The following is a 14629-nucleotide window of genomic DNA, read 5'->3' as shown; positions in this document are numbered from 1 at the left end:
CAGTGGTTGCATGTCATTCGGAAATCAAGGTGCCAGTGTCTAGAGGAAGACTGGGGAGAAGGAAATGCTAAAATGCCTGAAGTCCAGTGTCAAGTACCCACAGTCAGTGATGGTCTGGGTTGCCATGTCATCTGGTGGTGTTGGTCCACTGTGTTTTATCAAGGGCAGGGTCAATGCAGCTAGCTATCAGGAAATCCATCTGCTGAAAAGCTTCATGGAGATGAAGATTTAATTTTTCAGCACGACCTGTCACCGGCTCACAGTGCCAAAACCACTGGTAAATGGTTTACTGACCATGGTATTACTGTGCTCAATTGGCCAGCCAACTCTCCTGACCTGAACCCCATAGAGAATCTGTGCGATATTGTGAAGAGAAAGTTGAGAGACGCAAGACCCAACACTCTGGATGAGCTTAAGGCCGCTATCGAAGCATCCTGGGCCTCCATAACACCTCAGCAGTGCCTTAGGCTGATTGCCTCCATGCCACGCCACATTGAAGCAGTCATTTCTACAAAAGGATCCCCGACCAAGTATTGAGTGCATAACTGAACATAATTATTTGAAGGTTGACTTTTTTTTTTGTATTAAAAACACTTCTTTTATTGGTCGGATGAAATATGCTAATTTTTTGAGATAGGAATGTTGGGTTTTCATGAGCTGTATGCCAAAATCATCAGTATTAAAACAATAAAAGACCTGAAATATTTCAGTTGGTGTGCAATGAATCTAAAATATATGCCGGAAAATAATGGAAAATAATGAAAATAATGAAAATAATTCCGGAAAATAATGAACTTTATCACAATATGCAAATTTTTTAGGAGGACCTATATATATATATATATATATATACACATTGTTATGTTTCAGAGACAATTTTATCAAAGACATTCATAGGCCTTTTTAAGTCAGTATAAACACTGATTCTCTGTGATGCTTTCTGCTTTCCTCACAGGCACATTGACAGCACTTTCCGTTCTCCTCACAGGCACATCCACAGCACCATCGATCGGTGAAGTCAACATTAAGGACATAACTACACACACAACAAAATTTACAACATCAAATATAGACTTACAGGCTCCAAATAAAAAAATTATATATATATATATATATATATATATATATATATATATATATATATATATATATATATATATATATATACATTACATTTACATATATACATATAGACATTCATAGGCCTTTTTAAGTCAGTATAAACAATGATGCTTTTCGCTCTCCTCACAGGCACATCCACAGCACCACTGATCTCTGAAGCCAACAGTACAGACCTAACTACAACCACAACAAAATTTACAACATCAAATAAAGACTCACAGGCTCCAGGTAAAAAAAAAATAATATATATATATATATATATATATATATAGACACACACTCACCACAATCGCAATTTTGAGCGCGGCATAGTTGTTGGTGCCAGACGGCCCGGTCTGATTATTTAAAAATCTGCTCAGTTACTGGGTCAGGTAAGTGAGGAAACTGATTGTAAATTCATGTGTCTATGTATGTATATTTGCAGATACATACATACACACATACATGCATGCATACCTATATGTAAATATACATATTTACACTATAAACAGAAATTCAAAGGGGCAAACATAAAAAAAATCCTTAAGTGGGCCTAAATTTTCACTTTAAGAGTGCAAGCAATTTGAAAAAAATGTCAGATGTGTTTTGGACAACCAGGTAACAAGTGGATAATGCTAAATACAGGTGTAAATGGGGTCTAAAGGTTTTGAGCTTGTCCATTTTCTACCACTTCCAGAGGTAGTCAAACATTAGACGGGATCGGGATTGCTTTACTACGAAAGTAATGTAAACTAGTAAAGCTATGTGTGTGTTTACTTACATGGAATAGCTACTTCATGTTTAGGGACAATTTTATCAAAAGACATTCATTGGTTAGCTCCCTTCTGATGCTCTGTCATGTTTTCAGCTCTCCCCACAGCACCAATGATCCCTGAACCCAGCATTATACAAACAAACCCAGCTACAGACAAAAGAAACCTTGAGGTTAAAAATGAGGTTAAAGGTAAAATATATAAGCCAAAAGCTTTACATGTATAACAATCAAATATAACCATTAATGCAGGGCTGGTGATATATTTAAATGTGTTTTTGAATGCAAAAATACTTCCTGATGTTTCAGAGACAATTATACATTACACATTCATAGGTTACTTGCCTGTTGAGTCAGTGTAATACTGATGCTCTGTGATGTGTTTCGCTGTCATTGCAGGCAACCGCGCATCATGGTCAATCTCTCAAGCCATCAGTATAAACATAACTTCAGGCACATCAATATTTGTATCAATATCAAATGTCTTTCAAGCTCCAGGTAAATATAAACCAAAAGCATTACATATAGAACAATCACATAATTATATAACCACTAATGCAGGGCTGGTGATATCTGTAAATGTGTTTATGAATGCAACAATACAGAGACAATAATACGTTACACATTCATACTGTAAGGTTACTTCCCTGTTGAGTCGGTGTAAATACTTTTGACCTTTTGTTTGGTATTTTATGATATTAATTGTTTTATAATATTAGAATATATTTTTAAATGTTATTTATTCCTTTGATGACAAAGCTGAATTTTAAGCAGCTATTACTGCATATTATATTACATGTCTTATGTGGATTTGATGCTCAAGAAACATTTGTTTTTATTATCAATGTTAAAAAGTAGCTGAAGGATCATGTGACACTGGAGTAATGGCTGCTGAAAATTCAGCTTTGCCATCACAAGAATTATATTTTAAATATGTTAACATACGTAGAAAACAGTTATTTTAAATTACTTTAAAAATATCACATAATATTTCTGTTTATACTGTATTTTGTAACAAATAAATGAAGCAGAGGTGAGCATAAGTGACTTATTTTTAAAATTGCAGGGCTGGTATTAATGACTTTAAATAAATTAAAAATGATATATTTTGTATATAAATAAACTATTAAACACTGTAAAAACTGAAGGTGCCTCAACCCTATCCTGTTGAGGAACTTGTATATTAATTCGTCAAAACTCATTCTTTCTTTTTCTTTCCATTGACAGTCTACTGTTCGTGCCGGAACTTATGGGATCCTTTAAACACTTTGTATGCAGTTCTGATGTTCTGGAGTTACATTTTTTTGTTATAAGTTTCTTCTTCGTTAAAGGTTTAAATGTTAAGGCTGAATCCCAAGTCTCTGTCTTATTCTCTGTTTTTTAATGATTACAATAATACAATACAAATACGATAATGAATGGCTACAACATGAACGCATGACTCACTCTCATAGTTGCTTTGCAGCATATTTTGATCTTAGAAACTTCAGCTTGTTTTTGTCCCGAAATTGGATCAGCTGCCGGGTTTCCTCATGCGTCCCTGTGTGATAGAGGACAGTATATGTAAAGGATAGATGGCTCCAGGGTGACCATACAACGTCCTCTTTTTCCCAGACATGTTGCCTGGATTTCGGGATCATACATTTTTGTCATAGTTTTTAAACAATCATTTAAGTACTTAAGTACGAAAATACTTAAATTACTAAAATACATTTATGGGACTCTCTGGATGGTATGCCCACCATTGTTGCTGGTTGCTCAGTGCATTCTGGGTTCCCCCTTGGTTTTAAGCAAGCTTGCGAAAATTCTTGGTTTTAAGGGGTATCTACCCCTTCCCCTTAGCCCTACCCCTATATCAAAATGAGAATTGGGATAGCCCTTACTCTCACATGAACTTGCAAAACTAAGGGAAAGGGGTAATTGGGATTCGGCCTAAATCCTATGTTGCTAAATTACTGGTTATTTAATTATTTTAGTGCCTTGTGTTACTATGATTGAATTTGTGTGCACCTTCTAGTAGTATTGACATCGGTCATATGGAAAAACTTCTTGTGACGGGATTCAGGCTACATTCATCATACTAAGTACTACCTGTGTTTTTGGTTATCAGTATATTATAGAGGTTTAGAGGTTTGGGATGTTAACACTATCAGTTAAGAAAATACCTGTCTTTACTGTAGATTTAAGGTCGATGCAAGTACAAGCAATTAACAAATGCAAGCAATTAACAGTCATTTTTGGTTTCATTTGAAATGTCTCAGTTCGACTGGTACAATGGTCACATACCCACAGAAGTAAAACAAAAGGTTATAAGATTTGTAAGAGTTTATAGATACTTTGGTTACTGTGCTGGATGTGCCCTCTCCCAGGGTCTTTGCAAATTCATAAAAATGAATTGATAGTTCATTTCTGAATTTTGGGGATATTTTGACTTGGTCTGAGTTTTTAAAGAGATGTTGCAAAAGCGATTCTCTATAGCCAGATCAGCCAGTAGTAGTGTCTATTTTTCTGATGTTAGATAATATGCATGTACTCTTTATTTCTGAGCAATGATTGGCATGATACATTTACCTGACTAATAATAAATTGTTACATTTGAATTTATTCTGACTTGCTCTGAAATTATTAACTTTAGTAGATTACATTTTATCCATTGTAACCGCAAATCTGCGTTCAGGTTAGTAACAGACTAATATCCAGTATTGAATAGAGCAGGGCATGCCAACTGAGATTTTCGAGCCCCGGCTAACTGGTTCAAGTGTACTGTAAAGGCTAAAAAGGGAATTTCCATATAGGACAAATCTAAATAGTGTGAGCTTTATCTCTGTTTATTGTAATATTACTCTAGCTAAGTGTAGGCCTACACTGGAAACAATGACATGACCAAACCATATACCCTGAGTCGGCTCATATCTGTAGTGGTAGGCCCTATCTGAATGAACTAGTACAATACGAGTAAAGAGTTAAATAGAATAATCAAGTGTCTAGATAACCTTTTATTTTTAAAGGTTATTAAAGGTAATAGGTAATGCAGTTTATATGCTTATTTTGACAATGTTGGTTTTTCTACTTTATATGAGTCTGTTTGTATTTTGTACATATACTGTATGTCTTTTTGAATACTGTACATGTCAGAGATGTGTTTTAGCATTGCTATTGTTCAGTCGCCTCTGTTTTCTTGGAGGCTCTACACTTTTGATTATCATTAGACCAGTTTTGAAAAAAAAAAAGGTAAGTGTGTCAAAAAACTTTAATACACTTATGACCTGCCATGGTTTCAAGCCGAGTTTGGATTAAAAAACTTAAACCCTTGAACAATAAGAGGTTAAATAATGACAACTACGTTAATGGAGTTAGATTAATTATATTGAAGTCAGATCAACTGAAATCTGCACAACATATTGTTCGATTATTCGTAATGAACAGACAGGAGACAGCGGGCTCTTAGCTTTACTGCAACATTTCCCCATGCATGACCCGCACATCCAAAACATCCTACCAGTACATTCCCTGCACTAACATAACATATTACTGCACTATTACTTTCTCATTTAGAACACCCCCTCCCCCTTCTTCTTTTTTTTTTTTTTTTTTTTGTTTTAACTTTTAAATAGGAAAAAGGAGGTATTTTTTATGTTCCAACAGAAGACAGGGAAATAACATCAAACTCAAGTCAAATTCTGAAGGTTTAGTCTTGGCTATCAACCTTAGTCTTAACCTTAGCTTTAGTCTTGGTGGTTTGAACACCCTGGCCACTCTGCTTCTAATACAGTCCCTAATTTCTCTTGTCTGTGAAGGAACTGCTCTCAGATGAGAACGGTGTCTTCTCAACATACCAGACTGCCCTTCTACAAAGTAGGAACGTGGAGCATCAGCAGGTCTCATGACTATGCCTGGTTTTGGTACATTCTTGATCAGACTGATTGCCCAGACTGTAGAGCAGGTTTTGTATGTGCTCTATAATGTTTAGCACTTCGTCTGTTCAACTCTTTCAACTCCTTGTCTTTTCTTTTGAAGGCGATAAGGATTGGGCAGATTTCAGTTTCAGTGTGGATGGACTCACTGGAAGAGTAGTTCTGATGTTCGGTCCCATCAGGAGTTGAGCAGGTGCTAATGGTGCACGTAGCTCTGTAAGCCATAAGTGCTTTGTTAGGGTCCTCACCTTTACGCAGTTGTGTTTTAACAGTTCTCACTGTTTCCACTTTTTTCCGTTGCTTTGAGGATAGTGCGGGCTGCTGGTTACCAGTGTTGGGAGTAACGCATTACAAAAGTAATACATTACTGTAACATATTAGTTTTTGCTGTAACGCAGTCGCAGTAGTGTAAGGCATTACTAATCAATTTTCAGTAATATTTTACTCGTTACATGTTCAGTGAGGCTTGTATTACAGTTGTATTACAGTGTATTTTCTGCTTTTACTTCTTAAAGGCAACAGACTGTGTGAAAGTTTTAAAGCAGTCTTTTAGTGCCAGTTCAGAGCGGTCGCATCTGTAACATTGTTTTTTCCTCATAAATGCGAACACGAAAACTAAAATAAAATGAATATTTTAAGTTCTATGGAGACTGGAGAGCCAACCCTTCCTCATCCGATTTGCGCAGTGTAATTAACAGAATTACAAAAAATATATTTTGCCTCCTATTTTTTTGTCACGCATGAATGTGTCTTTTCCCGAATATTAAAAATAAAACATAGACTGATATTTGTCTAATGTCTGGAGTCCTTTAATTAGGAAGTAGCCTATATACGTTTCAATACATGTATTTTCTGAGAATTTTTATTTCAAGTTTTGACTGCAAATGTCATGTCCATAATGCTAGACTTCCCCAATTTTCAATAATTTATCCTCAACTAGTTTTGTGGTGTAGGTCTACATATTTTATAATGTTAACTTCAAATAATACTAATAGCCTAATTTAAAGATGAGGCAGCATTGGATATGGACGGTAAGGAGAATAACGCTGGAGTTGGAAGAGGTGTGTCGCGATTCTGTAGGTTCGTGGATGTGGCGAATCGCGATTTCGGTTTCATAGTGCATATCATTACAGCCCAAAAGTTAAGTTCTACTTAGTTATTTTGGTGAAAGTAACTCAAAAGTAATACATGAGTAATGTAACGCATTACAATTCTGAGACAGTAATATTGTAAGGTAATGAATTACTTTTAAATAACAGTAACAAGTAATACCTAATGTATTACGGTTTGGAAGTAACTTGCACAACACTGCTGGTTACATAATGGAAATCATAATCTTTTGCAAAGTCCTATGCTTCTTGATGTTGTTGAAGTGAGTGAAAGCAACATCTAAAGCATGAAAGTCTATCAGCAGAACATAATTACCCTTATTCCAATGGAAAGGATCTACTTCCACTCTCTACTATGGTCAAGTAGTGGTCAACAGGGGTTCTGGGAAGCTGTAACTATTTTTGACACTTTCACACTGATTTACTTTGTCTTTGATTTGCTGTGTTATACCTGGCCACAATACTGCCAAGTATCACCAGTCCTTCGTCACCAAACCCTCTGCATTGAGCAGGTCATGTCTGTGTTGCCAAAACAATGCTAGGTGTGGTGGAACACTCTATTTCCATCCCAGCCTGTAAATACAAGAGAACTTAGCTGCTGCACACTTCATCCCACTCCAGACACCATGTTAGATTATTCGTAATGAACAGAAAGTAGATAGTGCTCTTATGGAAACTTTACTGAAACTCGCATTCCTCCGTGCATGACGCAGATTCGCACATTCCACACCCAAAACATCAACAGTAAACATATTTTAAATGCTTTTTGTTCTATTGTTGGTTTAAAATAGCAACATATGCTCCCAGCCTTACACCCTTTTTTTTTTTTTTTTTTTACATATTTTTATTAATTCTTATGAATTATGTTTCTGAGTTTGCCTGTTTTACACTAAAAGGTTTATGTAATTACAACGTTACAAGGCTACATAGGAAAATTAACAAAGGTCATTTTCGATAATGTGTCATGTTTCCTGATGTTTTTCTCATTCCATCAACATTAAAAATTAATTGCTTTGGTAAAATCCAGTTCTCTGTTTATCTTTCTGCTTAACTGTCATCAGTTCAAATCTCTGCCAAATGCACTGTTTGGGTGTTTCTCAAACAGAAGGCTTCATCCTTGTAAAGCTGCATATCTCGGCTGTCATGTCATCAAGCAAAGGCTGCTCACTGCAGAGCCAATGGGTGGTGCTTGAAGTCCAGATTCCCCTCGCTGGACATAAAAGGTGTGTTCGATGGTGTCTGACATCAAGGTACTACCAGCCGAGAGTGATTCCAAAGTATACAGAGCCGTCACTCCAATCGCTCTTGCGGTACTTTGATTTCATACACCAGTCGGTCTGCGCAGCTCCATTTCAAGTCGAACACTTCTAATGTGTGGAGGAGCTAGACGTTCTGACCACACCGTAACCCTAAAACTATATAACTCCACTTAGGTACACAGAGGTGGAACTGGTCAAGGTCCACCCATTAAGTCGGCGCCGCTTCAAGTCGAACACTATGCTGCATCCCAATTCAGAGGATGTGTCATTCGAAGGCTGATTGCATCACAGCGGAGCATCAAAGTCTCTCCTAAGTTGAAGGCTCCTTAAATGCAGTCTTCAAATGCATGTTCAAAACGCAAATTCACGGCATTGTCTAAACCAGAATTCATTCTGCACATCTCCACTCTGTTGTTTAACAGTTGATATCTTTAATGCTATACTTTAATGCTTCGCTACTAGCAGAAGACACAAGCAGGGTTGTGCATGGTGGGGCATGTTGTAACACTGTGTTATAATGTGCCCCTATTAGAAATATGCTATTATATTCTATTCTTTTATGGATTCTATTGAGAAAACATGAGAAACATGTAGATAAAGATTGAGTCAATGTTCAGAAATTATTAATTATTATGTTGTTTTGAACTATGCTGTACAGCTGTGTTTCCTGGTGTGATTGTTGTCAAACTCAAAAATGAGTTTATTTTTAATTATTAAAAAATGGCATTATTTTAAATGAAGAAGTTAATAATTGTATTTTATTAAGAAAATGTTTTGGTTTGACTTGTATTATGTTTTTGATCAGATCAGATAGCATTTTAAGCTGACAAATGGTGATGTTACAATGTACCCCACCTATGGGGCATGTTGTCACATTTCACTTCCATTCTTTCAGGGTAGATCAAGAAAAAAGTATACACTGTATTAATAAATCAAAACCACATAATTGTACTAGACATGTGGGAAATTAATGTGGGAAATATGTATACTCTGAACCCTAAGTAGATTTACACAAACTGAGAGAGTTAAAAAGCATTAGGTTGTGCCCCACTTTCCCCTATAAAGATTTTACAAACTTTTGGCTTTCTCCGTTGTGGGATTCTGATTGTGATATTTCAGGCTATTCTTATTTCTCATTAAGGCGTCTTGTTGTTTTTCCAGTGGAACAGCACCCAAACAAGAGGGATCTGCAATGAAAAAGTTACTTGTGAGTAAAATGAAAGGCAATTTTCTAAATGATAACAAACCTCCAGGTGTTGTGTTTGGTCTGTAATTTTTTGTTTAGGTTTTGGGTCTGTGTATTTCATGGTCCACAGGTTTTTGATGGATGTACATTCGGCTGCCTATTAAAAAATTATAAAGCTAAAGCTAAGATAAAGGACGAACCGAGAAATTATCTTACAAAAATATAAGATAAACGACAAGATTATGTTAAGTAGCCTACTTTGGTGGTGCATTCGCGGAAACTGACACAGTGACAACCAATTTTGACGGGATCTTATAAACAATGCACATTGTGATCTTCAGTAATAGCCTTTTAAGAAATGTTATATATGGTATGTGTAGGCTACCATATAGCTTTATACTCAGCAGCTCAAGTAGAACATGGTAACCGCTTAGAAATGTCCCGGGCAAAACAAAACTTCACAATGCTGCTTAAGTAGAGGAGATAATGAAAAACACCTGTGCAGGTGATTAGTCGCTGTACGAGGTGCATGGGAAATGTCCGGGAAAGTCAATACTCAGGTGAGACTGCCCTCCGGTGGCCATCAGAGAGAGACACAGAGGTCTGATTCATGACACTTAGGGCCAATCCCAATTCTACCCCTTACCCCTTCCCTTTCCCCTAGCCCTACCCCTTCGCCTTGACCCTTGAAACAGAGTGGCAATGCGTAGGGGTGAAAATATTCCCCTAAGAAATGGGACACCACTACGCCTCCGTTAAACGTCATTATAAGTCGTCGCTAGCGCCTACGTCACAGGAGATGCGCCGATGTTTATCACAACTTCCAAGATCCCGTCGACAGCTGCAGTTATCTCAGTCGCGTGGGTTACAGCTATTTTCTTGCATCTTGTGAAGTTCGCAGGAAACAACGGAGACGACGAAAATATGTTGCGGGACTATCGTTAGCAAACTACAGTAATTTTAGCGATTTTTTTTTTTTACAAACGTTTCTGTGAAGAAACTGACCGTAAATATGAACACAATATTGAATGTAACATAAAGCAAATCATTATTTGTCGTTATAATACTTATTAAAGCCACAAATACTTAAATGTATGGGTCTCCTTTGTCGCTTGGGCAGCCAGCCTGGGTTAGCAGTGACACTTCTCATACCCCTTCGTTTGAAGTGTGCTCCCGAAAAATCTTCGTTTGAAGGGCTATCTGGCCCTTCACCCTAGCCCTCCCCCTCCAACCAAAAGAGAATTGGGACAGCCCTACCCCTTCACGTGGACGCGCAAAACGGAGGGGAAGGGGAAAGTGAAGGGGTAAGGGGTAGAATTGGGATTGGCCCTTATACTTCTTTCAAAATTAGGCAATTTAAAACCTTGTATATTTTTTCTAAATTGTTGTAAACAGAGGTTCCGTTCCATTGCGAGTGAATTCAGCTCTAAAAACCTTAAAAAGGAAATAAGCCACAATTAAGCCTAATTTTGAGTAGCCTATACATCACTGTACAAAACTGTAATTTTATCTATAAAACTTTTACTAAAACCAAAAGCTTTTAATGTTTCCCATAAGTATGCATGTTCAACTCTGTCGAAAGCTCTCTTGGTCAAGCGAAATCAATTAGAAACATCATATATCCTAATAAGGGAAATATAATCAAAAATTTACCTTTTGAGGACACAGTAGGATAGGCTACAGTAGGTTTGGTCCAGATGGATCGCCTTATTCATAATTTTTGATAATCTGTTTGCTTTGCTAAAATTTTTGAAAGAAGTTTATGGTCACTACACAGGAGTGAAACTGGTCTCCAGTTTTTGATCTCTGTTACGTTAGATCCCCTTTCTTTGGAAGGAGGGTCAGGAATGCTCTCCGGAATACCCTATCTTTGCGAGGAAACGCAAAGTTTCTCGGGGGAACGCAAACGATTTTTAAAAAGTACATAAATAAAACTCTCCCATACTATTTTTTCCACCACCTTTTTGAGTTAAAAAAAAAAAAATCACGGTCGCGCCATTCATTTCTGGATGCGGAGAGAATGTTTTGATGGCCAACAATCTCTCCAAAGGACTGTGATATGAATCTCACATATAAGTTTTATGTTACAAAACACACACTTTCTTTAACTTTCTGAAATCCTATACCTTGACTTACAAAATGAAGCATTGGAATGGCTCTGTAGGCTAGAGGTTTGCCTGCGGTGACCTCATTGTTTTATGAACACTTCTAAAGAACTGTTATCAAAAATAAGTCATGTGTAACTTACTTCCTTGTGTACGTTTGTTGTGGGGCAGGAGGAGAACAATTCAAAGCTGCTATCACAAGACCATTTCCCCCTTTGATCGTAATAACTGAATTCGCCAAAAGAGGGCATTAGAAACCATTTAGCCAACTTAATTGTGCAATAAAATATCTGTTGATCTGACGGAGTCACGGACACATATAAAGAGTCGACTGACAACAAGACACTTACTTTCCCTCTCCTTTAATCAGCAACGCGCACGGTAGGTCTAAAACAAAGGTATTGTAATAACTTTATTATATTTGAACTTCAGTAAAGGCTTGAGTGTCTATTAACGGGAATTGTTATAAGTCAGTTGTTTATAATTGATATTATTTATGTTGGTCGTTTCAGATGCATATTGCGAGAGGTCTACTTATTCTTTCATTTGGATCCATACTGAGGTTAATCTCGTGTTACAGCGATGGAAGCTCATTGGGGGATCAATGTCAAGCAATGAATATTAACCATCCTGATGGAAATGATATTGATATACCAGCACAAGACACGGAATTCCCTTTCAAGGTCGAACCAGAAAGTGTGAAATTGAACGTCTCGGAATCGAATATGCCCCCTATTACCGGTAGACTCTTATTATCATCATCTCGCTCTCTCTCTCTCTCTCTCTCTCTCTCTCTCTCTCTCTCTCTCTCTCTCTCTCTCTCTCTCTCTCTCTCTCTCTCTCTCTGTCACACACACATACACACTCACACATAAATTCAAAATTGTTTTTTTTTTTTTTTGCATGACTGTACATCATACAATATTGCCAAAGCTTGGAATATACAGAATAATTATAAAGACAACAAAATAGTAAAATATTATTACATTATAATATCTAAATGTAGGGGAGACCGGGGACTGTTGCAATACTTTTTGAAATGGGCTCCGTTAAAGACGGTTTGGGTTTGTAAACCAATTGTTTATACAATAATCTTACATCTGTCTGTTAGTCTAAACCATTTAAAGATAATTACAGAATCTACATTTTTCACAATTTGCATTTGAATGTAAGGCGTCTATGTTGCAACTGTCCCCAGGCCCGGAGACAGTTGCAACATTGTTCTGTAAAAATGTAAATGTAAGTTATAATAATATCACAGTGTTATTTATTCACCAGCTTTGATTAGATGACAACATAGTTGTATCTAGATGAATAGGCCTAGGTGTGTGTGTGTGTGGGGGGGCTTAATATGTTTTTTTTTAGGAGATAAAGCAACTGTACAAAAAAATTGTGAAGGAACTCTTGAAAAAGTTAAAGGTCGACTCGAAAAATGGAAGTGGTTAATTCCAAATATGAACTTTAGATATAAATAATTAAGTAGCTTCCTCTTTATGGCATAAGTTAACCTGCATTGATGCTCCTTTGCGTCTCTTAGCAGACATTCAATTAATTTTAGTAGGGTTTTTTCTAGGACAAGTTATTGGGTTCCTCAGAGTATATTGTTTTTGCCTAAAGGAGGAGGACAAGCCTTGGTACATCTTCAAAGTAGAGCGGCAGCTTTTCGTTTACAGTTTTTGCAAAGACTTTTTAATGGTATAATAATTTCAAACTGGAAAGTAGTTGCATGTAAGATACTACAAAATCTTGGAAATTTGAAAATGCATAGAAATCTTTTCTTTGTGAACTTGTCAAAACTGAACCTCAATGGAATCCCTATTTTTATCGGAATTTTTTTAACACAAAATGACTGTACAATTCCTGGACTCACGGAAAGACTTGTGGCTTCCAAAATTTTCTTATATTATTCGTATTACTTTCTTATTTTCTTATATGTATACGAGTAGAAAAAACAAGATAGAAATGGGTGCATATCAAGATATTAATATTCTATTTTTATCCACAGTTAAATCCAGAATACTCATTTATTTTCGTTTTTATAGTTCCAAGGAAAGATCTTATCACATCTGAAATTAAATGGTTCCAGAATGAGGCTCTGTGCTCTGTTATTGATGGAAAAATAAGTTTTTTCTCTTCTCTGTAATGGAAAATGGTTGATTTGTTGAAAAAAATCTCAAAATTCTCTCTGTTCTCTCTCTCGCTCTCTCTCTCTCTCTCTCACACACAGTTTATTCTTTTATTAGTGTAAAATGTTTTTTCAGATGTGTCACTTTAAACTCTCTCATTTTACCACAGTGACCCTTTCTGGTGGATCGGGGTTTTCGGGGTTTATGTTGGACTCTCGTAATGAGAACAATCTGCCTGTTGGTACGTTTAGTTTGGAGGACCCGCGCAACACCCAACTCATCTGTGGTGTGAGTCCTGCTGTGCACCCACTACACACTAAAGTTATTCTTTGCACCATGTGTTAAAGCTGCAGTCCGCAGTTTTTCCTGTTTGTCGCCATCTCTGTTCGAAATCTGCAATTGCAGTCATTCGCGGAATTATCAACTTTACGTGAGTTGTACATAAACACCCTCGACACGGCACAGCGTGGATGAACACAATGTTTGAGGAGAGTGTGAGGCTGTCAGTCACCGCGCTGATGTGGATACTGTCATTCAGAATCACAGATTATTCTTTTTGGAAGTATGACCAACATAAGAATTTTTGTTCTGGTTCTGACATTGCAGTAAATCGCACTGATTAAATCTAACAATCTCTTAAAAGTTATATCACGCAAAACCAAATTGTTAATGTTAACAACGTCAGCATTGCGTGACTACATGTAATGTTCTTCCAATATGTATCGTTGTTTTCGGTTCGGGTCCGGTTGCAGCCTCTTTTTTCTGTAGCCACTCTAAAGTCCGAACAAAGTCTTTTGCATTTTACAACGGGTGAATCTCTAGTTGTCACTTGTGATTGTCGTTTGAACCTTTTTGGATACGATAAAATAAGCAAATTGAAAAGTTTAATTATATCAAGTGCTGTGAGTAAAAGTCTTTAAATCTCCACCTCCAACATCCTCACACGCAATATAGCCTACTAGCCGAGACTCCTTTTTTATGCGTACAGATGTGACGTCATGACGCAAAGACACGCTCGAATCTCCCACAGAAATCCACCAGTACCACTGGAATTAAA

General features: G+C 36.8%; 2 protein-coding genes across 4 annotated transcripts in view; one reads left to right on the top strand and one right to left on the bottom strand.

Moving 5' to 3' along the window:
• Positions 1–14629, bottom strand: part of haus5 (HAUS augmin-like complex, subunit 5) — a 72644-nt gene that overhangs the window by 47715 nt on the left and 10300 nt on the right. The window lies entirely within an intron of this gene.
• LOC120482975 (uncharacterized) overlaps positions 1–14629 on the top strand; it is a 32392-nt gene that overhangs the window by 9439 nt on the left and 8324 nt on the right. The window contains exons 1-3 of one of the 3 annotated variants that reach the window (XM_039677782.2): positions 11672–11844; positions 11959–12187; positions 13742–13860. The exons of 1 other annotated variant lie outside the window; for it this stretch is intronic. In XM_039677782.2, coding sequence (XP_039533716.2) covers positions 11959–12187; positions 13742–13860 — 348 coding nt within the window. In that variant the 5' untranslated portion in view covers positions 11672–11844. Of the gene's footprint in view, positions 1–11671; positions 11845–11958; positions 12188–13741; positions 13861–14629 lie in introns of those variants that run through there. One more of the 3 variants, XM_039677776.2, reaches the window with a different exon arrangement.

The sequence above is a fragment of the Pimephales promelas genome, chromosome 14 (assembly GCF_988280905.1).
Source record: "Pimephales promelas chromosome 14, fPimPro1.hap1.1, whole genome shotgun sequence".
In the NCBI taxonomy this organism is placed as follows: domain Eukaryota; kingdom Metazoa; phylum Chordata; class Actinopteri; order Cypriniformes; family Leuciscidae; genus Pimephales; species Pimephales promelas.
Note: the sequence above shows the minus strand (reverse complement) of the source record. Positions and strands in the feature narration are given on the sequence as shown.